Source organism: Pelobates fuscus, chromosome 2, assembly GCF_036172605.1.
Source record: "Pelobates fuscus isolate aPelFus1 chromosome 2, aPelFus1.pri, whole genome shotgun sequence".
Taxonomy (NCBI): domain Eukaryota; kingdom Metazoa; phylum Chordata; class Amphibia; order Anura; family Pelobatidae; genus Pelobates; species Pelobates fuscus.
In genome coordinates this window covers 413,241,233-413,265,481 of record NC_086318.1, presented here as the reverse complement: position 1 = coordinate 413,265,481, position 24,249 = coordinate 413,241,233, and the positions used below count along the sequence as shown (strand labels likewise).

At 39.8% G+C, this 24,249-nt stretch overlaps 1 protein-coding gene across 1 annotated transcript in view; it reads left to right on the top strand.

Moving 5' to 3' along the window:
* The window catches only part of PSME4 (proteasome activator subunit 4), a 97,988-nt gene that overhangs the window by 18,192 nt on the left and 55,547 nt on the right, over positions 1–24,249 (top strand). The window contains exons 4-18 of the mRNA XM_063443970.1: positions 2,854–2,913; positions 6,859–6,903; positions 8,251–8,400; positions 9,952–10,015; positions 10,652–10,726; positions 11,465–11,587; positions 12,752–12,844; positions 14,361–14,626; positions 15,042–15,228; positions 18,950–19,039; positions 19,342–19,406; positions 19,995–20,145; positions 20,956–21,054; positions 22,136–22,205; positions 23,613–23,680. Of these exons, the coding sequence (XP_063300040.1) occupies positions 2,854–2,913; positions 6,859–6,903; positions 8,251–8,400; positions 9,952–10,015; positions 10,652–10,726; positions 11,465–11,587; positions 12,752–12,844; positions 14,361–14,626; positions 15,042–15,228; positions 18,950–19,039; positions 19,342–19,406; positions 19,995–20,145; positions 20,956–21,054; positions 22,136–22,205; positions 23,613–23,680 (1,606 nt within the window). The remainder of the gene's footprint in view (positions 1–2,853; positions 2,914–6,858; positions 6,904–8,250; positions 8,401–9,951; positions 10,016–10,651; positions 10,727–11,464; positions 11,588–12,751; positions 12,845–14,360; positions 14,627–15,041; positions 15,229–18,949; positions 19,040–19,341; positions 19,407–19,994; positions 20,146–20,955; positions 21,055–22,135; positions 22,206–23,612; positions 23,681–24,249) is intronic.

Here is a 24,249-nt window from a genome sequence, read left to right as displayed (position 1 = left end):
AGATGTATTGATTCAATGCATCTCTATGAGGAGGTGCTGATTTGGCTTGGCCAGCATTTGGTCCGGCCCTCACTCTGCCTCCTTGGCGATCTCAGCCAATCCAGTGCTTTCCCTGTGGGCTGAGATGATCAATTCTGATGTCCACCAAAGAGGCAAATTGGTGGCAGGGCCAGAAAAAGGTAGTCCTATTAACACTATAGGGTCTGGCATACGTTTTGTGTTCCTGACCCTATAGTGTTCCTTTAACTGAAAAATGGTTTGACAGACCTGGGTGACATGTCTCAACATGAACGCTTGTGGAATTGTTGAGTTTGTAAGACTGGATAGTCTACTCTAGACTATAGGGTCTAAACGTATCAAATGTAGTGTCAACAGTGGGTTTATGTGATGTGACCATGTTGCACACCTACTATTCAGCTGTAATTGCCTCTTTTCTGGGATGGAAAAAATGTCTTAACAGCTGCTTCTGCACCCAGATCCAGTACTGTATAGGTATGGATATAAAGATTGTCATGGTGGAAAACACTGTAATTTAGCTGTAGGCTGCAAGGAGTTAACCCCTTTCTCTCACTGTCAAAACCTGTGCAATTTTTGGCCAAGCAAAGATTATCCTATTGTAAGTTTCCCAATGTGTTTTGTTATTGCCGGTTTTGATATGCTAATGTTCTATGTAGAATTGGAAGGAATCTGCACTTTTCAAAGTAATCTCTACAGGGTGCGAGCCTGGCAAACCCCATACATATGTCGAATAGCCAAAATGGTCAAGGCACTCAAGGATGACTGAATAGCGGTTTTAAGTGGTCGAAATATGCACTTATAATTTTATTTTTTTATTATTAAAACGGCTAATTAGTCATTGGTGATCTAGTAATTGTCTGAGTCCATGTATGAAGAAACAAACTTCCTATTTGAAATGACATCTCCTGAGATACCGTTGCTTTAGTTCTATATTTATATTTTTTCCTCTCTAGATAAATGACTTGCATATAACTTGATGTAATGATGTAACCAGGCTCATTGTTGAAACAGGCATCACAGCCTTCAGCACTTTTAGACCATTGTAAACATCAAGGTTGTGTTTTTTTTGTTTTGTTTTCTCTCCCCCACCCCACACACACTTGGAAGTGATGAAAAAAAGTGACCTTATTAAGCCCTGTTAAATCACTTATTTGACACCCGCTGTTACATCATTATTGTACATTATAAAGCCCCATTTTATCAAATAATAACCAACTACTCCTTATTGGAGACCCAATTTTTTTTATCCGTTAAGGGCAGGCATACATATCCATTTTTTCTTTTAATGGGAGGAAGTGATCTCCAGTAAATGGTTATTTTAAACAATGTATTGCTAATTTTTGCCAGCGCTCTGCATAGATTAAAGTGGAACTGTTCCTTTCCAGAATTTCTAATATTCTGTTGACTTATCCCTTGTATTTTACATGTATGTAAGGTGTGAAGTTATTTAATGTAGAACTTTTCACATGGCCTTAACCTCTGTCCTGGAACGGAGAGCGTACATCTTGACTCCCTGTCAGTCATTGCTATAAACTGTGCCCTTACTATCTGGTAGTAGCATAGAGAGAGAGAGAGAGAGAGAGAGTGAGTACCACAAATATGATTGGCATTGTGTACCCTTACTGTGCCTGGAATGAACTGAATTTTGATGTGATTTGCTAAATCTTTTAACACTTTACAACAACAATAGAACCTCACATGAGCAAATTAGCATAAGCATTTTGTTCAGTTTATGTAATTTCCTGAGAAGGAAATACTGGATCGAGACGTTGCAAACTTATAGGAACACTATAGTGCCAGGAATACAAGCATGTGTTACTGATCCTATAGTGCTGAAATGCAGCACTACAGTCCCTGCCCCCCTTCCCTCTAAACATTAAAGATAAGTTTACTTCACCTTTGCTCCGGAGATCATCCATATTGAAAACACTGACTGAGCCAATCAGCATCTCTACACCTCCATAAAGAGCGTGGAAAACATAGATACAGGAAGTGCCTCTAGTGGCCGCCTGAGTTTACATTTTATAAAACATGTCAACACAATGGGGGGGGGGGGGGAAATGGTAACCTAAAAGCATTGTGACATACCGTGTATATGTGGTTTCTGGAACGATTACTAAGATTAAGGAAGAGGAGTTTCAGGGGGAACCACTAAATGCAATATGAAACTTGCCTCTGATCCGAGATGTGTCAGAGTAGTGCAAAATCCAGGTTTCATATTTTAAAGGACAGTTTGACTTGCCATTCAAAGAAACAGATTTTTTTTTTACATGTTCAGTAAGAGGCAGATTTGAGCCAGTGTCTAGTGAGACAGACATGGATGGACATCAGGGTAGCCCTATGTAGGAATGTAAAATCCACTGAGCTATAAAGATCCAGGAATTGATGTAACCATTATGTGCAGTAATGACTGGCTGTTATACCATCTAAATAAATTCCAAAGTGAATGTTTTGTGGATGATCTATACCCTTCTTTATTGATTTTTATTATTTTAAAGCAGTTTTCTGATCTTTTTTCTGCCTTTAGAGACCAACCATGATGGGAATCGCTGTGGATTTCTCTGTAGATAATGACCTCCATCTCTGTATATGTCTCAGAGTTCCATTTTGATTTATTATAGCATTATAACAATCACAATTGTATCCAGTTAAATAACTTTATTTGTGCATTTTTATACGGCCGCTCTGTTTAGCGTAATGTCCTAGATTTATCTAGATGGACTCCATGTTTACTCCCAGCTCTTCATGCTTTCATGTCTTGGGTAACCTGACATTTTTGTTTTCTCATCATGATTTGTGTTTTTTTTTTGTTTTTGTTTCCATTTCCATATTCAGTTCAAGTCATCGAGGCTTGTCCTCCACTAAAACAATTTTGCTTAATGTTTTACATAGGTGGTAAGGAGATCTTTGTTTTATTTTTGGCTGATTTTCTGCATGTGTAATCATATTAATAGGATTGCCACTGGTACCCGTTGGCTTACAGGTGGTTTACACAGAGTGCAATACGATAGAAGAGATGTATAGGAGATTCACCAGGGATGCCGGTTTTTAAGAAGGTTCTTGACCATTTTTTCCTTCAGCCCCTCTCCCCATCAGGGACCAAACCAGAACATGGCTCTATGTTGGCAACCCATGTATTTAATTGTGAAATCGGCCTATACATTCTACTTATTGTGGGCTGTTGTCTGGGTTTTGATGAACATGATTTGCCTGTTAGTGACCATTTGGGACCCACTAAAATACCAGAACCATATTTGGTTTGGACATTGGGTCTATGGTTAAAATTCTGATTTAAGGCATCAGCCTAATTATATGCTTCCCTTGGGGGTGTACCCACTGCTCACCTGGTGAATCTCCATATCCTGCCTCGTTATCCCAGATTGTCACATTATTGAAACCATTTAGGACCATACTGTTCACAGCACCCTTAACTTTTAATAATTGCAGTTAATTTCACTTTAATTAAAATTTAAGTAGAGATGCAATGAAACAATGTTCCAAGGTAAATGGCAAATTTCTATTGTTCCCTATTTTTCCTTATCACTGTCATCCAATATTTGATTTACCTTTCTTGCTGAATTGACTGAAGAGCCAGCTGGCCATATACCAAACATTTTTATGGCTATGCATAATATATACCTCACATAAGTGCATCTTTCTGAGTTCTAATGCTTTATCCATGTTTAAAAGTCTCACTCTTAATACGTATTTGCAGTTCTGTTGCAAAATTTTATTCATTTTGCTAGGTTATGAGGAAGTTGTTTAATTCTGATCTGTTTTTTGTTTTGTGTCTGTGTACCACTTTCAAGTTACTGAAGCATGACCATTTGATTTAAAACTATTTTATGTTTTAACTAAGACCCAGTGAAAATGTTTGAATGTCCTATTTCTTACAACTCCATTTGTATAACTTGATTTGCTATCCTTGTCCCTCAATCAACATACCAAAGTAGACGAACACTCTGGCAGTGCTCCCTAAATCTCACACTGCATTTACTCCATAGTAACTCAAAGGAAGGGAGGAGGGAGGGGGTGGGGGGAATTTGAGTAAGTAAAAGCTACCGTCCCCTACACCCCGTGGCTTCAGAACAGCAAGCCATTTACGAACAGTTTAGCACCAATTCACTTTGCACGGCAACTTCTGCAGATGGGCGCCTCTTATAGGCTAAGCGCATCAGCTGGTACGCTCCGCCAATCACTAGCTCCCCATTCCTGAAACTCAGTGAGGAAAGTATGCTATGTATTATATCATTGCTTTATCTATAACTGTGGGAAAAATGTATGCCAGGTCTGGTTTCTGGAGACATCATAATTAGCCACCAAATTAAAACGGCCTCTATAGTCTCCAAAAGACCTTTAGCTTTATGAAGCAGTTTTTGTGTGTAGATCATACCTCTGTAGTCTCACTGCTCAATTCTCCGGCATTTAGGAGTTTAAGGGATACTGTAGGCACCCAGACAACCTTAGCTGTTTTGAAGGGGTCTGGGTGCAATGCCCCATGTCCCTTAACCCTGCAATAGTAATTATTGCAGTTTTTGAGAAACTGCAATAATTACCCTGCAGGGTTAACTCCTCCTCCTCCTCTAGTGGCGTTCTACCAGACAGCCACTAGAGGGACTTCTGGAATTGAAACTGACCTTTGGTTAGTTATCTGACGCTGGACGTCCTCACGCTCTGCATGAGGACCTCCAGCATCAGATTTTCCCCATAGGAAAGCCTGAATTAATTCATGCTTTCCTATGGGGAAATCCTAATGCGAGCGCAGCCGTTGCCGCGCATGCGCATTAGGTCTCCCTTGCCGGCGGGGAGGAGCGTGGGCGGAGCTTGACCCAGTGCCGAGGGACATTGGCCCTGGCTTCAGGTGAGTGACTGAAGTTTTAACCCCTTCAGCTGTGTGGGAGATGGCGCAAGAGAGGGGCCACTGTAGGATTCTATAGTGGCAGGAAGACGGCTTTGTTTTCCTGGCACTATAGAATACATTTAAATCACTTTGTTTATGCAGCCCTAGCCACACCTCCCTGCATGGGACTTCCTCAGCCTTCCTAAATACATCCTATAAAGCAAGAGGTAAAGGGGAGGACTTCATAAATGTCCTAGTGCTGCCTAAGATTAATGGGAGTTAGTCCTGGATGGAGAGTTATACACAGTGTAAATCACTGTAATATCTGTCAGTGTGGGACATACATGTCCTTATTCTTCCTGCATTTGAGCCGTGAGGTATCTGTGCATTATTAGCCGTTCATTACGGGGACAATTGTGTGAAATATATGTTCTCATCCGGGCTGTACAGGGTTTGAAAAGATGATCCACTCTTAGTGTGTGTGTAACTGTAAAAAGTATATGTACTTTGTGTATATTTAATGGACATGGCTATAATTTTGTCATTCTCCATTGCTTATGTGAAAATTGTGATGTGATATGTTATATATAAAATAAATATTAATTTTTCATGTTTAATTCTGTGGTATTCCTCAGACATAATGAAGCCTGGAGAACTATTCCTTATATAATAAGATTATTCAGCTGTGAACTGTATTCCTTTTGGTGCTAATGGACACAATAAATCAAGATTGACCAGCAAACAGCTCTTACAGTTGACAAAGCATTGTGGGAGATGTAGTTTAACAGCGGGGGCCTGCCTTTTGTCAATATCTGCTTCTAAAGTCTGCTGTTGGACTTGCCAGTATTAACGTTACACATTACACTTACCGTTTGAACAGAACTGCATCTGAATTCATTTTATTTTCGCATGAAGCAATAAAGATTTGTGTTAAATGTAATCCTGGTGCGAGGAGTGTGTCGGCGTGTTTACGTCACAAATGCAGCTTCTGCTTTCTGCTGCGTGAGAGCCTAACTGTGTGCATAAAGTGCCTAAGTGTCGCTTAGAACCCTGCAATTAATTTTTTAGACTGGCTGTAAAAAAAATAACATTTAAATCAAATAAAAAAACACTGAATGTGCCAAACATGGCATTTGGGAGCTTTTTAAATGCAATTTTCAAAACTTCAGAGTGGGCACAAAATGTATTAATGGTGATCCCCACTGGTGTGAAGCTATTCCGTTTAGTCTTCTTGCAGGATCATGTAGAGTAGATACACTATGTGGGTTCCTAAACAAATGCAAGTTTGTGCTAAAAATACCAAAAACCCACAGCTATTCCTTTTACCTTGTCATTTAATATTAATGTAAATGCATGTCGTTTTTTTTTTTTTTTTATTATATAAAGTATGTACATTAAATGATGGGACGCATTTATTCCTTCAATAAGAGATGATGGGAACCATTAGATTTTTGATGTTTTTAAAACGTCAATGATTAGGGAATTAACTAATTAGTGCTATCTGAGGTAAACGTTCCAGAGCCATGAAAGTAAAAATCGTAGTGTTTATAGGTTTCACGTGTAAATTAATTCTGTGTGTAAGCCCCTTTGGGTAAATTTTCTTTAAGTTGACAAATTACTGTCCTATTAAATTTGTATTCTGCCTCTGAAGTTGGGTATCAATGGCTGACTAGCTTTCCACGTTCATGGGACAGCTGGAGAGAAGTAGACTTTCATTCATACCTTGTGAAATCTCTAAGACTGGACCTTCCGTTTGAAGCGGAATAGTATATATTTCTTTCCTACTTTAAATAGAAAGTATTTATCCGTTTTTACTAAAATGGGGGTGTGTGTATAACATAGCCTTTAATATTCCATAAAGCAATATTGAGTGGACAGTCTGTGGGTTACTGTAAGATGCATGCTCACAATTAATTGCGGTTCTAGAACGCCATCGTTATAAACACTGGATGTTGGATTGGCCCAATTTATTTATATATATTTTTTTCTTCCTTTTACAGTGCTGTGGAGGGGGTCCTGAAGACTCTAGTGAAAGCCTGTCGACCGTAAGTTTTATTTATGTAAAAATTAAATGTTACACGCACTGATTCTTGCAATAAGGTCGTGGAGGCCATTTGTGATTAACTTCATTTTATCTACACTTTGTGCTAGCCAAAATTCTTGTAGGTGTATTTATTTTTTTAGTCTCGCTATGCCCTGGCATAGCCGTAAAAAAAATAATGAAAATTTGCCGCCTGCAGTGGATACTGGTTTGTCCATTCCCTCCAGAGTAGAAATTCCATTTGGTATTTGCGAAGATTTGTCAGAAATTCAAAGTGAATTTCAAATTTTAGGGCAAAAAATCGTAAAAAGCTGACAGCTGATTTGAAGATTTTTTTACAATTTGAATAATGTGGGCTAATATCTGAAATTTTCATTTTCTCAGTGTTCCATACATTGGGAATAATCCGGTCTATCTATTGCAGTCAGGAATTCCTCAAGTGGAAGTATTAAGAAACATAAAAACTAGTAAATAAAATTCTAAATCTCTCTTAGTTTTTATTAATCCCCCAACTGCACATTCCGGAATCTACCGTAATTTCAGATTTTTTTTGTCCATGAAGCACTTTGTGTCTGATCAGAGATAAAAAAATCAAACCCAAATTTCAATCGAGACTTCAGTATTAACCCTTTAAAACTGGTGTGCTAGCCTGTTACTTTAATCTATAATTTTATATTAAATGAATCGGCACAATTACTGACTAAAGTGCGCATTACTGAGAATTTGTGAATTCCAGAATTAAGGCTAAAACCAGTTATAAAATGAACACTGCTTGCTGAAGGAATGCCAAACATGCCATTGTTATGAAATAAGGGAGCAAACTGCATAGTTTTAGAGAAAAATCCAAAGGTTCCTTTATCTGTCTATTTTACTTTTCTGCCAAAGCACTTTTTCTGTTATTGTTGTAAAACAATCTTTGTATTAAAGGGGAACCAAAGTCGCCAAAAGATCTTTAGCTTAATGAAGCAGTGTTGGTATATAGATCATGCCCCCGCAGTCTCACTGCTCCATTCTCTGCAATTTATGAGTTAAACCACTGTGTTTATGCAGCCCTAGTCACACCTGCAGCACAAGTAGTCTATGCAGTGCAGCTTCTCTGGGCAATTGCTGCCTCATGAGCTAGCCAAACCAGGACGTACATGGAAGGTGGGTGTAACCAGGTTAATTCAGAAGTGTCCATTTCTATTGTAATTTACACTCTTCCAAAATGGAAAAAAAAAATAGAACACACTGTTCACACCTAAAGCTTTTCAGCAAGTTCGTGTTCTTAGAGGTCTAGAGTTAGTGTCCCTTTAATGCTTTTCTGGCTGCGTGAAAGACGACTAACACATGTCTTGTGTCCTTTTCAAAGCTATTTTCCAGATAATGCAACAGCAGAGATGTTGGAAGAATGGCGGCCTTTAATGTGCCCTTTTGATGTGACCATGCAGAAGGCCATTAGTTATCTTGAATTGTTCTTGCCTACCTCTCTACCTCCGGACCTACATTGTAAAGGTTTTAGGTGAGTTGCAGATCTAAGGTATACCACATAAATCCAGGTTCCATTCTCAGTCTGTCGGTGTCTGAAAGACATCATTCAAATGATTTGGGTATTTATGTACTGAACGTGTAATTTAGCATTAATTGATGTGAACGGTTTGACCCAACATAGCTTCCTAAATTTGTTGCTTTTTTTTTTTTTTTTTTTTTTTTAAGATTCTTTATTTTTGATCATTTTGTAGTTATTTTCATTTTCATTGGGGGAGGGTACAGAAGAAAACAAGGGGATAGGGGGATACAGTTGTCAGTACAAAGGTTACATAGCATGTTGTCGTTGATAGTGACAATTAGACAGAATTGCTTATTTGTTTTAACTGTAAAAAATCTGTAGGCTGTCTGCAAAACTGTTTTTGTTTTATGGTGTGTTTTTTTAGCACACAAAGTTTCTCATCAAGAAATGCACGTAACTCCGTATTTTATTTCCCTCTTGTTCCTCACCATTCACAATTACACTTTGAACCACTTTTCTACAATGTGTAACACTGTCTGTTGCTGCTAGTCGACCCGTATTAGCAGTGAAAGGAGCATTTTGCATCCTATACTAAGCCTGCTAAGAAACTAGACTTGACTGTGTGGTAGATAAGCCGTTTAAATATAGCATTTGGAACTGGCTGCCTCACTGTTCTTGCTGATTATTAAATTTAAAGCTACAGCATCCCATAAAAAATGAAGTAAAATAAAGCTACTCACTGGAGCATTATAAGTGAAGAGGTTCCCCTCTGTCTAGTGAAAAGTTTAAACTCTGTTGCTCACCTAATTTCTAGCGATGGGACTCCTCTGCTGCAGCCTTTGGTTATGTCCACCTCCAGGCTGACCTCACACACGATAACCTCCAATCCATTTATTCTCCTAGAGAAGTAATGGATTTTGAAATGCATATATGCAACGAACACCCCCTCCTTCAATTAAATACTGCGATCACCAGCATATGATTCCCAGAAGGAGGAACGCCTCACGGTCTATCTAACTAAGCACTTTGTATAAAAGCAATCCAACAATGACTAGATCTCACATCATGGGCTGGAACCCTCTTCACTTGTTTTATTGGTCTGTGAATATTGTATGTTCTACCTGAATTGTACAGTGCTGTAGAATGTCTGCACTTTAAAAATGACCGTAATAAATAAAATAATGGCTGTCAGGAAGACCTCCTTTAGCGGTGGATTTCTCATGCAATGCAAACATTGCAGTTTCAAAACAAAATACTGCACCCACACCACTTCGTTGAGATCAAGTGCTCTGGCTGACTGTCGTGTTTGATGTCTGTAGGTGACTTAAGGAGGTAAACAGAAATTCTGTAACACTGTCAGTTTTATACTGTTTAATTTTGTGGCTACTAGATTGAAGTGGACCGGTCAGCTCTGTTTAAGGTCAAAGTTAATGTCGTACAAAGAGGAACAAATACCATAACCACTACAGGGCTCTATTCTGTCTCCTGTTTATTTAATTTTTTTGTGTGTGTTGTTTTTTTTTTTTTATGGATTTGATGTTTTGTAATTTTATTCCTTTTCAGGCTTTGGTTTGATGAATTACTGGCTCTGTGGGTTTCAGTACAGAATCTTCCTCAGTGGGAAGGGGTACGTATTAAAGGATAATTTGTATAGTCAACTTTCATGAATATGATAAGGGATACACTGTACAAGTCCTTTTCTGCCCCCCTAGGTGATAACTTTGCTGATTCTGAAATAATTTTGTATATGTTCACTTTTGTATTCTATGTAGCAATTTGGAAGACAATAAGCAGGGGATGATTTAGCCCAGGACTTACTGTTTCTGCTACCCGGCTTTCTACCAATAATACCAAAGTTAAACGTCTAAATAGACAAATTGGAAAATGTCTTCATGTCTGCTATACTTCCATTTCAGCTAATTTCAGCTAATTTGGTTGTAAAGTTTGCATTGAATTCTTGACCAGCCGCACTATAGTGAGAAGGACTCAGTTCTCATTGAAAACCCTCCTGGCTGTAACGTTGCTTAAGGGTATATCTGAAAGTGCTGATTTCTTTTGCGAAAAGGCAATTTTATAAAATAATGGGGCACACAGATACCTCTTAAGGCTCTGCAGTGTATCTTTAACCTACAGATTAAATTCTCAAAAATATCATAGGTCGAATTTTTCTCTTTTATCCACTTTGGTTTTTATTTGTTATTTTTATTGCAAACTGTTTTAAACTTCCAGATCTAGCATTTTGTCTGTTTTTGTTTTTATGCAGCATCTGGTCAGTCTCTTTGCACGATTGGCAAATGACAATATCGGGTACATCGATTGGGATCCCTATGTACCAAAGGTAAATCGCTTTTTTCCTCGACATTTTGTAAATTAAAATCCATAGGATTACATTTACAGGTAGTTGTATAAAACCTTGTTACGATGTTCTTTGTGCCTTGCTTTACCAAGTCTACCTGGAAAAGAAAAGTGTTGCTTTTGCATTCTCATATCCCTACGCTTATTTAAATAGCTGGAGGTTTTTAGTATTACTCCAAAGTAACTTTTTTTTTTATTTTATTTTTTTAAATTGTATGTATTGGAGCTGATGTGTACTATAGTCTTTGCTGTTGCGCAGGACTTATTTCAGTGTACGTAATTGTATTTTTCTTGTTATGAAAGGCTCTCTCATTTATTATGATTTATGATATGTTTGGTGCGGAGAACCTTTTATTTTCAGTCTTTGTAATTTAGTTTCAATGTTTGCTTATGTTGCAAACCATTTTCCAATGGAACCCAAAATTGGCAGTGACGTTTGAAAATACCAGCAATAATACACAATACATTGCAGAAAGTGCTGATCTGGAACAATTCTCTGCTCTAGTCGTTGTTTGGCTTTGTCTGCCTAAATTGTGTTTTCATGCAAGCTCTATTTTCTTATTTCCTAGGTGCTCTGATATCAAATCTAATGGGTTGTTTTATTTTTGTTTTTGTTTTAAAAAAAGTGTCTTAAACCAGAGTTTCCAGTATTTGCAACACCTTAGAACCTAACATTCGTTAGTTTTACGTTAACTTAATATTTTCTTATTTTTAACTTCAGATCTTCACCAGGATCCTGCGAAACCTAAATCTTCCAGTGGGTAGCAGCCAGGTATTGCTCCCAAGGCAGCTCACCAATGCTTATGACATTGGTCATGTGGTAGTATGGATCACAGCAATGATGGTGAGTCACAGCCATTGGTACATTTGGCATTGCCTTGTTCTTCCCCTCTGCTAGCAGGGGTTTATATATGTTTGTTTCTCCGAATGTGCAGAATGCTTGATCCACGCATAGTAGCTTTGGGCCCTTATCATGCGCAGGCTGGATGTTAAACCATGTGATTACTTAACAGAATTCCAGAGAACCCTCACACTGGTGGTTTATAGGAAGGCAGTGACTGATGGCGCTCTGTGGTCAGCATGCTGGCAATGAAGTTTGCGTCATGGGCAGGGTCACCCTGCTTAACCCCTTAAGGACCAAACTTCTGGAATAAAAGGGAATCATGACATGTCACACATGTCATGTGTTTTTAAGGGGTTAAAGGACCACTATAGTGCCCGGAAAACATACTCCTTTTCCTGGCTCTATAGGGTCCTTTGGTCCCCCTCACCCTCTGCCTGCCCCCCCCTCTCCCCCCCTGCTGGGCTCTAGGGGGAGTAGGGGGTTAATCCTTTATCTTTTTTTCAGCGCCGGGCTCCCTCGGCGCTTGGGACTCTCCTCCTCTTTTCCGGTCATCGGCTGAATGCGCATGAGCCACGCACGCATTCAGCCAGTCTCATAGGAAAGCATTCTCACTGAAAATCACAGTGAGAAGCGCCTCTAGCGTCTGTCAACGAGACAGCCACTAGAGGCTGGATTAACCCTAATGTAAACATAGCAGTTAATCCTAGAGGGACCTGGCACCCAGACCACTTTATTAAGCTGAAGGGGTCTGGGTACCTATAGTGGTCCTTTAATGGCGTGCACCCAATCAAAAGAGCGCACAGGCGGGATGGATGCAGGAATGAGTGGAAGTGGGTGATATAAAAATTACATCTTTAAAAAAAAAAAAAAAAAAAGGGGGGGGTTAAAATGGCTAGATTTCCATCTTCATATTTTGATCTAAATTTTGTTGATTTTGGTTTTCAATTCATCATATACTTAAAATAAAAACCTCACATTGCCAATGTGGAATCAATCATAGGATTTTTATTTATTTTGTGCAGGTCAGTAAACCTAGTGTTTACTCGTTCCATCAGATTTACAATTACCGTTTGTTTTGCCGTTCTGCCCTATTCACTTCGTGCTTGTAACACATGTAAACAATTAGGTGCTGCTTTTTCAAATGTTTTTCCTTATTTTATTTAGGGCGGCCCAAGCAAGACTGCACAGGCACACTTAACGGGGCTCTTCAATAGCATAGCATCGTTTTACCATCCATCCAACAATGGGAGGTGGTTGGTAAGTAATACAGCAATGGCATCTTAATTTATCATCAGTGTGTAAAGACTTTGCTTCCGGTGTTGAGATTGCTCGTCATAGTGTCTAATGAATGGATTATATTGCCCCTCTAGTAGTCTCACTGAGCACAGTTAGATTTACAGTGGAACAATCATGGCAGTAAAGTCAAAAGATACGCTCTTCAGAATTGATCCCTGGGCAGACAGATAATGGGCTTGGTGCTGTGCATTCGGTCATACAGCGTACTTGCTTCTCTAGGAAATGTCAAGGCTGTGACTTGCTCTTTTAAATCCCTTCTTAAGTCTTTGATCTCCTTACTTTTTAAGAAGGATGCCGATTTCAGTCCACGGTAACAGGAGCCAGGTGTTTATAGCTTTCCAAGAGATTTCCTTGTATTTGAGAAGCCAGACTGTTTCTGTGCTGTCTAGTGTACTCTGTTCAATCTAAATAAATAAACGGCTAATTTTGGTATTCATTACAATTTGGCATTGGTAACTGATGTTTTCTGACCTTTAAAAGGTGTCACCCAAGTGTTCTCAAAGCACAAATCAAAATTCATTAACCATTAATACATTGCTAATAACTCTTTGCCAGGATATTCATCTCTTAAACTTGACTGGTTTATGTAGGACAGGGGTAGGCAACCTTCGGCTCTACAGATGTTTTGGACTACATCTCCCATAATGCTTTTACAGCCATATTGCTGGCAAAGCATCAAGGGAGATGTAGTCCACAACATCTGTAGAGCCGAAGGTTGCCTACCCCTGATGTAGGATATAAAGTCCCATTTGCACTAGTCCTGTAATGGTTAAAGTTTAACTACTGCACTGATTGGTTGCCGAACACTTGTAAGGACCACAAAAGTCACCCAGGCCACTTTATTAAGATGAAGTGGCCTGGCAGCAGTTGACCTGTCCTTTTAACCCCGCAATGTACGATAATGCAGTTTTTAAGAAACTGTTTTACATTGCAGGGTTGATTCCTCAGTGAGTGACTGTCGGTTCCCCGTTAGTGCCTCTAGTGGCTTTCAGTGTGACAGGAAAACTTGGTCACGTGATGCAGAGGCCCCAGAGTAGTAAAGCAATGCTTTCAGGTTCTCCGAGGAGCATTGGATTAGACAGTCGGGGATTCCATGCCCAAGGTGGAGAGGTAAGCAACACTGAGGGAGCCTCTGCACTAAAAAAGGGGGTATATCCTTCATTTAAATTTTTATTGCAAATGGAGTGGGGAACTAATGCTATAGTGTTCTTTAAAAAGAAAAAACAATGTAGTGCATTGGTGACCAAAATGTGTGTATTTAATCGGCTCAAGTGGAACTAAAACGCCCATTCGCCGTTTCCAATCATTTTAAAAGCTGGATTGTAATGTTAATCACCCCTGGTACTTTTTGTGTGTTTGTGATATAATGAAGCATGTTTTACTACTGCTCTAAAACTGCCTTCGGAGCAGATCTGTATTAAATCCAATTTCTGAAACGGTCTTCTTTCCACCTCCACGCACCCCCTTCTTACTTTAGGCAAAACTAATGAAACTGCTTCAGAGGTTGCCATGCTGTTTTGTCCGAAGGTTGCACAGGGAAAGGTACAAGAAGCCTTCCTGGTTGACCCCAGTTCCGGACAGTCACAAGCTTAGTGACCAAGATGTGACAGACTTTGTGGAAAGTATAATCCAGCCTGTACTGCTGGCCATGTTCAGCAAAACTGGAAGTGGTGATGCAGCCCAGGCCCTGCAGAACCTTGCACTAATGCGCCCGGAACTTGTTATTCCCCCAGTACTTGAAAGGTAAGTTTCAGAGAAACAACCACATTCCCAAACCCTTAGTTTACAGTTCTCGGTGTATCACATTAACCAATACAGAGAAAATATAATGTAAAACGGCTAAAGTGCTGATTTTAAATATAAAAAAAAAAAATCTATCACTGGCGCAAGCAGCTGATCTACCTGTTTGAGGGTTGTCCGTTTTTTGTTTTTTTTATATTAGGTGTGCTTTGAAACGAGATGAAGCTCTGACGGTCTTAAAGTGTGTGTGTCTGTCTGTCTCGTTTTTTGCAGGATTTTCCCTAATTTAATACTGAATTTCTGTCTACATAAATAACGTGGGTCCCCTAGTTTAATGTCTCCAGAACCCTATTTCACTTGACCCAAGCAGTTTGCAGCAGTGTTTTTGTTAAATCCTGTGTATTTCTCTGTTGTGCAGAACATATCCAGCTTTGGAAACTCTAACTGAGCCTCACCAGCTTACAGCAACATTAACGTGCGTAATTGGCGTGGCACGCAGCCTTGTATCCGGTGGCAGGTGGTTCCCAGAAGGTCCAACACACATGCTACCTCTGTTGATGAGAGCACTTCCTGGGGTTGATCCTAATGATTTCAGCAAATGTATGGTGAGTATGGTTTGTTTAATTGTATGTAATCTAAAACTGGAGTTTAATTTAGTAATTCACCTTCTAAATGGTTCTTCTCATTACTAACTAATCACATATAAACCGGGATCTAGGAAACGGAAACCATGTAAGAACAAAGTACAGTTCCTTAAGGCTGAGATAACTAACTGTTTTTGACGGAGGCGAGAGTTGTCTGGAAATCACAGTGCACGTCAAACCTAAGGCCAAAATGGCTGAATTGGAATAATAGCAGACCTAAAGGAACACTGTCTGGGATCTAAACCTGTGTTCCTGACACTACAGCTCTAAGATTGCTATTTAGCCCACTGGCCTCCCTTGTCCACTATTAAAAAGGCCTTAAACTCGCCTTTATTCCAGCTCTGTGACTCTGCCTACAAGATCATCATTTTTTTTATTTATTTTTTTCAATCGAATGTGCGTGGCAAAACGCAGCGTTGTTCCATTCGGGATCTCCTCCTAGAGTTGCAATGAATTATTGCTCTGAGCAACGTTCAGAACCTCATTGCAGAGCGTGGAGACGCTGAATGTCCGTGCTGCACATTTAAAGCTATTTAGACTCTAAATGTGAAAGTCTTGTTTGAATTCCCAATGATTCTTACTTTAATAATCCTGTAAATAATTTTACTTAAAGATTCTCAAATTAAAAAGGTTTCCCATAATTAATTACAAGATGACAGATATACATTTAATAAAACATGGAATATTGTATATTATTTATTACATGTATTATGGTATTCTTTGCACTCTGCCACTAATTTGCTTTTCTTAACCCAAGGTGCCAGTCATTTTGGCAGTGACTGTACTAAAGTGATTATTGTTCCAGCTGTGTTAGAAGTATTTTACGGTATTTCTTTATGAGCGAAATAGCAATGTAAACGTGTTTAATAGCCTAGTACACATTTGTGAAAAGCAGGTAATGGTGTAATTTATGAAACAAGGAATCATGGATAAAGATATAAGAAAACGGAAGTAGGGATCGACCAATATTGATTTTTAAAAAGCAGATATCGATAATCTGTGAACTTTTCAGGCCGATAGCTGATGATTTACCGATATTCTGTACATTTACCATTGTGAAAAAATTATACACAAATCTACTGTTAACTGAACATGTTTATTATTTATTTTTGTAAATATATTTTTTTTCAAAGAATATTTAGTGTTCATCTCCCTTGCCTGTTCCTTAGTGTGACTCTTCCCTCCCCTCTCTGTCCCTTAGTGTTCCTCTCCCCTCTCTGTCCCTTCCCTCCCCCCCTTCTCCTCCTTAGTGGTCCTCTTTTAGCGTGGCAGAGCGGACCGTGGTAGAGGAGCTTCAGTTTCCTGTACCTAGCTGGACTGACCGAAAGTGCTCTTTGTGAGAACTTCCTGTCAGTCTGGCAGAGTACAGGAAACTGCTCTGCTCCTCTCGACCACGCTACTTCGAGTGACTGGGGGGTGCGCTGTGCGTTTCTTTCCTGACGATCACTAGATTCTTGCGCCCTAATGAGGCCGCGTGTTCCACCTTAAGGACGCACCTGCACTGTGTGCTCTGGGCCATTGCCACCTCTCACATTATCGGCAATATCGGTATCGATAGTGGCTGATACCAATATTTTCCAAAATCCGGCATAACGTAAAGACCATGTTTAAACTTTTTTACAAGAAGCAGCGATAAGAATAATATTAACGGGGGCGGGGCCTGACAGCCAAGATGGCCAGACGTGCCTCATGAGAGCTCTCAAGCCAGCGAGCACAAAAACGATTCTCCTAGTTAATCTCACTATGCCAGTAGCACAAGGTGCCCAAAAACTGAAACAAGACCACACAAGGAGCAGAGTGATATCTGTCCCGCACCGACAAATGGACGGAGCACCTAAACCGGCTATGCGGCCTACACTAGAGCGGAGCCTGAGGCCTGGGAGAAGCGACCGATCTCCCGGCATAGGTCCTGCTCACAAGTTTCACTCGGATGATGCCCTGCTACCCCCCCCCCTCTGGACCGGCGGGGGATATCCCGGTCCTCGCTGGGGACGACTACCCCCACACAGCGGCTCAAACAAACGACCAAGCCCACAAGCGTACAAGCCCACAAGCGTACAAGCCTACAGGCGCCCACGAGAGAAGGCGGCTCAAAACACCCCCACCAAACCACCCAGGCACACCCAAGCATTCTTGGACCAGCTTCGTACCAGCCTCTGGAAATCGCTCCATACCAGGGCTCGACACTTCAAGCTGGTGATGCGAAGTGTGGTAGCGTGGATCCGCCCGGCGACCCGACGCCACCTGAGCAGAGGCCCACCTCGAGCTCCCAGAACAGCCTCCAGACGGAGTCATCCTCGGAGCTCCAGACGGCGGGAAACGGTAACAAGTATACCAGACTCTGACATCCGCCCTTACAAATGCCAAAGAGAAACCAAGCACAGACCCCCTGCTATCAACTCACCTTGGCGGAAGAAACACACATCACAGGGACAGGGATCTGACCCGAGCTGGAGAGTAAACGACCTGACGACGATGCAGCGCTGCAGAGAAATCCGGGTCTGGCAACACACGCACATTTTTAAAGGAGCACCCTCGGCACCCTGGAGCGGCGGCCTACCAGTCGTGGGCATCGGCTGATTGATACAGACTGACAGGGAGGTGCTGTGGCTCAGCGGTCAGTTAGTTAAACCGTGAAACCAGTTATCAATGAACCTCTCAAACTAAGGACCTCAAACTCTTAAGCTAGATATGTATGTAACACAGTAAAGCCTAGACATGTTTGGCATGTACAATTCTATTTATACATAGCATTTGACAGGCTCCATAAGAAGTCAAGCATGCTCCCACTTATACCACGTGATTTGCCAGCCCCTGTGAGGGTTTGATTTACGTAAAACGGCCTGTGGCCACTTAAGTCAGGCTTAATTCTGCTTGTTTCCACCTCCCAACCTCTGAACCCAGCGGTACATTTAAGTACCTCAGCCAAATGTCATTTAAAACCGCTAACAGCTTGATAATTGCCCTCTGTGACCAACTCCTGATCTAGCAAATAAACGGTCTCATTGGCGAAGATTAAGCCCCATATGTAAAGCAGTTCGCTTAACACAAATGCCGATGTATTCACCGACAAGCATTACTTATTTTGTTTTAGTTTACGCTATTTAATCGTATTTTGACAATCGTAACCGTTTCGTTAAACAAGATATACATTATACAATAATAATAAAAAATGTGCAAACTATCACGCCACTGCATAACTACTGTAACCTTGAAATACGCTGTTGTGGCGTCTGTTAATAATCTGTAACCACCTGCACAACCAAAATAAAGAATTAAAAAAAAAAGAATAATATTAACTCGCTCATCGCTAGATAATATCCATTGAGGCTCTCATGCCCATTCAGGAACCTCAATGGATATCAATGTTGAATCGTCACACATGCACGAGGGTACATCTCTGATGTCTGCTCTTGGTGGATTAAGTGCCATGAGCTGAAATAAGAATATAGCGGCGTTCGTGGGGTACAGCATCAGTTAAGTATAACTCCCCATTGCTGGATCTCTGTGCCTCACACTCCAAGCGGCGATGTCGCCATTGGGGGGTCTTTGTAAAATGTGTAAAAAGTCTATAATGTGACAGTCGCTTTAACCAAGCATGTCTTTGTGACTCATTCAGTACATTTGTTAACTGTATGTTCTCCATATAGGATTTGTACTAATCCCTTTTAACCCCGAACAGATCACATTCCAGTTTATCTCAACATTTTCCACATTGGTGCCTTTAGTAGACTGCTCGCCACTGCTGCAAGAGAGGAGTGATCTTTCCGAGGTAACATTATCTTAAAGAGTTAAAAAAAATAAACAAAAACCTGAATGAGTGCTTGGCTGTTGGATGTGTTGATTCTTAAACCTCAAACATTCTTCCCTTTTAGGATCCATTAGTTCTATAGAGGTTTAGTAACGTACAAAGCTATGGCATGGAAGTTCAATAAATTGTCTGTAAACCTTGTAGATTTTCTACTGTAATGGAAGCAAAAGTTCTGTTTACAAACTGTTTGATTATATTTTACAGTCTGTGTAGTAAGTTGTGTGATTGCTGTTGGTCACTGACTTCCTTTATTTTTCTGTAAGGTGGAGAGGGAGCTCTGCTCGGCTACTGCAGAGTTTGAAGACTTTGTCCTGCAGTTCATGGACAGGTATATATTTTGTTTGTTTGGTTTTTACCTCTGGTTTCTTTCAAATCAATGCAAAAATGTGTGTGTGTGTGTGTGTGTGTGTGTATGTGTGTATATATATATATATATATATATATATATATATATATATATATATATATATATATATATATATATATAAATAAATAAAATCTCCTTTGAAATACCAATGTATGTTCATATAAAATGGATAAGTAAATAATATGGCTAAATAAAAAAAATAGTTTTGGTGTTCTGTATTTAGTCACAAATGGATTTTTTTTTGTTTATTGCATGCTTTGTTTAGACAGGGTAGCATTAGGTGTTTATGGTTGAGTGCACTGTTGCCATGCGCTTATTACAGAACAAAATGTGCTGTAGCTAGGAAACGTCAAAGAAGCCGGAACCATTTGGAGATCCAGCACAGTCCTGTTGGTATTGGCTTTAGATATATGAATGTGGATTGAGTGCTTAATGTGTTTCTTAACTGAATGGTAAAATGTTCATCTTTCATGCTGAATGCAAAAGTGTTTAATTAAAACGTTAATAACATTGTATTTAATGAAATAAAATGATAACCTGTCCCCCCAGGTGTTTTGCCCTCATTGAAAGCAGTTCTCTGGAACAAACCCGGGAGGAGACGGAGACGGAGAAAATGACCACGCTTGAGACATTGGTGGAGCTGGGCCTTACCACTACTTTCAGCACAATATTCACACAGTGCTCCAGTGAAATTTTCAAGGTTTGTTCTTCAGGATCAAGTACTGTGATTTTTATTTTGAAAGAACTGCAAGTGAGCAAACCTTCACTATGCCTTGTGTACAGGGCTTAGAATATCTTCTACACTACTAGGCAGGGCTTAAATGTTACTGCAAGTGTGGATGATCCATGGCACACTATGCTAGAAATACATTTTCATTCACCGTTGGCTATTGTCAAGTGGAAATTTTGAGACCAGGCTGTGTAGAAAGCTCTGGTCTTTTCACAAACTCCATTCGATACCAATGTCTACATTCAAAGATAAGCTTTAGAGAACATGGAAAATGGGCAAAAAATTATTAATCTTGATTAGTCCTGCTCAAATCTCAAATGTTCTCGCCTATTAAATCTTATTACAGTTGTGAACCTATACGTGCGCTTATTATCAGAATGGCCTCGCACACAGGGGCAGTCCAGAATCAAAATACCAGCATGCCTCATCTGGGGGGTAGCCTTTAAACCAATGTAGAATACGTAAACAAAACCGGGAACAATAAGACACAAATGCCAAAGCTTGCTTTACAGTTAATTCCTACTCCGATCACAAATGTTTTAGCTCGCTTTTGCTATTAGTCAGAGGACCAGAAGTTATCATTTCTCTTTTGAGCCTTGTGGTCACTCAAAAATACAAGCAAACTAAAGATTCTATAATTTTATTGTTGAGGATATTTAGACAAGTGGTTTAGTAGAAAATAGTGACTTCTACATGTGGTGTGTTTTTTTTTTTTTTTTGATTTATTATTGTCTTTTTATATTTTGGCTGACTTTTTGTCACATTTTGATGTTTTTACAGGTAGCCCTGGAAAAGGTTTTCAATTTTGCAGTATCCAATTTGTTTGAGACAAGAGTTTCGGGCAGAATGGTTGCAGACTTATGCCGGGCTGCTGTTAAGGTGCAAATATTTATTTTACACTTATAGTCTTTGTGTTAAAGTCTGTATTCATTTATTTATCCTACAAATAGCTGTTTAAACTTTTTGGGTTTTCGTTTTTTAGCTCTGTCACTGGCAAACACTAGCTTTCATTTACATCAGTTCACCAAACGTGATGTTTACACATACTGCCCTAATGTCCTGGCTATCAAGGAATTGAGAGTATTAGTAATAATCATATTTATGGCAAGTAAGGATGGGCAAAAACACAAATATTTTTGTAAAAAATGTTTTAATACCTCTTTTTTAGGACCCCTCCTAATTTGAACTCATGTTATTTGTCATACACCCTTCCATTTTATGCCCACACCACTGAGTATTTTCATAGAACCCCTTCTTTTTATGTTACCTCCAGTCACTGCACATTTACCCCCGATTTAATCTATATCTCCTCTTCTCTCCCTTTCCTATCCCAGTCTTGGTGATCTAGTGGACTGAATGCAGCAGTGAACTGTGCCTTTGTCAGCCCTTGCTGTCACTGCTTGCTCTGTTGCTGTTTGTATGAGTCTCGATGAGGACATGAGTGATTTCCTCACACACCTAAATGTCAGTCCATCTGCAAACCGCACACACTGTGAGGAAGCATTGGCAGCAAGTGTCCAGAGACTGACATACTGGGAAAGCTCCCCTCTTTCTGCCTGTCCCTTATCAAACATATTAATTAAGAGGGGATGAGTCCCTGTCTGACCTGACAGATTTAGCAATGCAGGAGTTTTGCAGCCAGTAAAGCTGCAGAGGCTGCTGAGATTTGTAGAGATGTAGAGGGACCGCAGACCATATAAAAGGAGTTAAAGAAATGTGGGGCTTTACTAGTTGACATTCAGAACTTCAGCCCTTAAAATCCCCAACTAGAAATCCCTATGAAAATCACTTGTGCTTGTGAATTTGCAGTCTTCACTTGCCTGCCTACTTAACGGAAGCTTTTCTGGAGTTAGCCATGCTGTAAAACCATTTTACAGATGGCAAGTCTACTTTAAAATGGGTGGCTTTTTGTTTGTTGGTGACATTTGTGTTTTAATAAATGTTTTATTTTTTGTTTTAGTGTCACCCTGTGGAATCGTTGAAGTGGTTTCTGCCGCATTGCTGTAATATTATAACTCAGCTCACTCTCAGTAAGTTCTGCCCTTTTTATTTCTCCTTCACAATTCCTATTGTTACATTCTCTGAGCCTGCGGACCTTTTTATATATACAAAGATGAATCGTTTCCTAAAATATCACATCTCAACCGTGTCCATTGTTATGTGTTGATTGTGAACAAACTACTTATAAGACTGGCTTATGTTTTGTTTTGTTTTTTCAAATAATGGCACTCTTCTAATGTCTGCGATCCTCTCCAGGTTACACAAATTTATTTATTTTATATTTTTTACTTTAAATATATATGCCAACTTTCATTGTAAGGACTCTAAGTAAACCCTTCTTGCTCTGACTAAATATTTAAGTAAAGGATTTTTAATGGCTCTTGAAATTCGATTTGGGTGTGTGTGTGTTACACTAATAAGTCGAAACCTTAAAACCACTGATAGTCGTTACAATGGCACCTGTCAGAGGGGTGGAGTATACTAGGCAGCAAGTGAACAGTCAGTTATTGAATGTTATGTGTTGGAAGTAGGAAGGATGGGCAAGCAAAAAGTGACTTTGACAAGGGACAAATAATGATGGCTAGAAGACCAGGTCAGAGCACCTCCAAAACAGCCCAAGGCTCATTGATGCACTGGCTAGCCAGTCTGGTCTGATCACACAGAAGAGCTTAGTGTAGCTCAAATAGGGTTGCCTGGTCTGATGAGTCACGTTGTCTTTTAGATCTGGTGGATGGCCAGGTGAGAGTGCATCATTTTATCTGGGGATGCACTTTGACAAGAAGGCAGGCTGGTGGAGGCAATGTTTTGCTGGGAAACCTTGGGTCCTGGCATTTGTTTGGATGTTACTTTGACACGTAACACCTATCTAGAGATTGTAGCAGACCACGTACACCCTTTCATAGCAGTGGTGTTTCCTCTGCGGGATAATACACCCTGCCACATTGCAAAGAATTGTTCAAGAATGATTTGAGCAACATGACAGAGTTCAAGGTGTTGCCGTGTCCTCCACCTTCTCCGGATCTCAATCCAATTGAGCATCTGTGGGATGTGCTAGAACAACAAATCCAATCCAAGGAGGCCCCGTTTTGCAACTTGCAGGACTTAAAGGATATGCTGCTAACATCTTGGTGCCAGATACCACAGGACACGTTCAGAGGTCTTGTCTAGTCAATGTAATATAGAATATGAGCTTTTGAAATTCAGGAACCTGAATAAAAATACACTAACCACAATATCTTATTTAATTACCAGAGTACAATTTAAACCTTTTTGTATCTAAAATGTTATGTATAAGATATGTACTTTAAAATTCTAAATAGAGAAGCCTAATTTTGAAGTCGTACCTCTCCATGTAGTGTGCTGAGATGATTGAACATGGACTAGAGTTTGTACTTCAGATAAGTAGAAACCAATGTATATTTCATGTTCTCCCTCAGATGATGATGTCCTACGTGAGGAAGAGTTGGATAAAGAGTTACTATGGAACCTGCAGCTTCTTTCTGAGGTAAATAAATCTATATTGATGAATATATCTATCTCAGTGTGTGTGTGTGTGTGTCTCTCTCCATATATAACTGCAATAATATTTAGTGGTGGTGACGAATGTATTTGTTGATGACCTAGCCTGTGGTCCTTCTCCCTTGCATAACTCTTGATCTGTGTCTTACACTTGCTATATATTACTAGTTTTCCTGTATAATTTTGTACTTCCACCCCTAATGATACTGAGCCCTCACTCTGGGGTTTACCAACTAACCAGTGAATTGTGGCAAATTGAAGACTATTGTAAGGATGCCAGATTGCAGAGTAGGTACCTAACTGAAAGATTTTTCCATCTCAAAAGGTGAGATTTTGTTAATCTGTTTTCAATTAATCAAAATTCAGGATCTAATAAATTCCTCAGGTATGTGCCATGTTTGCAGTATATCTAGGGTTTAGACTTGTAAATTAACGTTTCACCTGCTTTGAGCGAATCAAATGCCTTTTTAATTTGCGCCAGAGCGATTCGATGACCGATTATTTGTGGGGTCTTATTCATAGAGATCCTGGAGCAATGGATTCGTTCAGGAACAG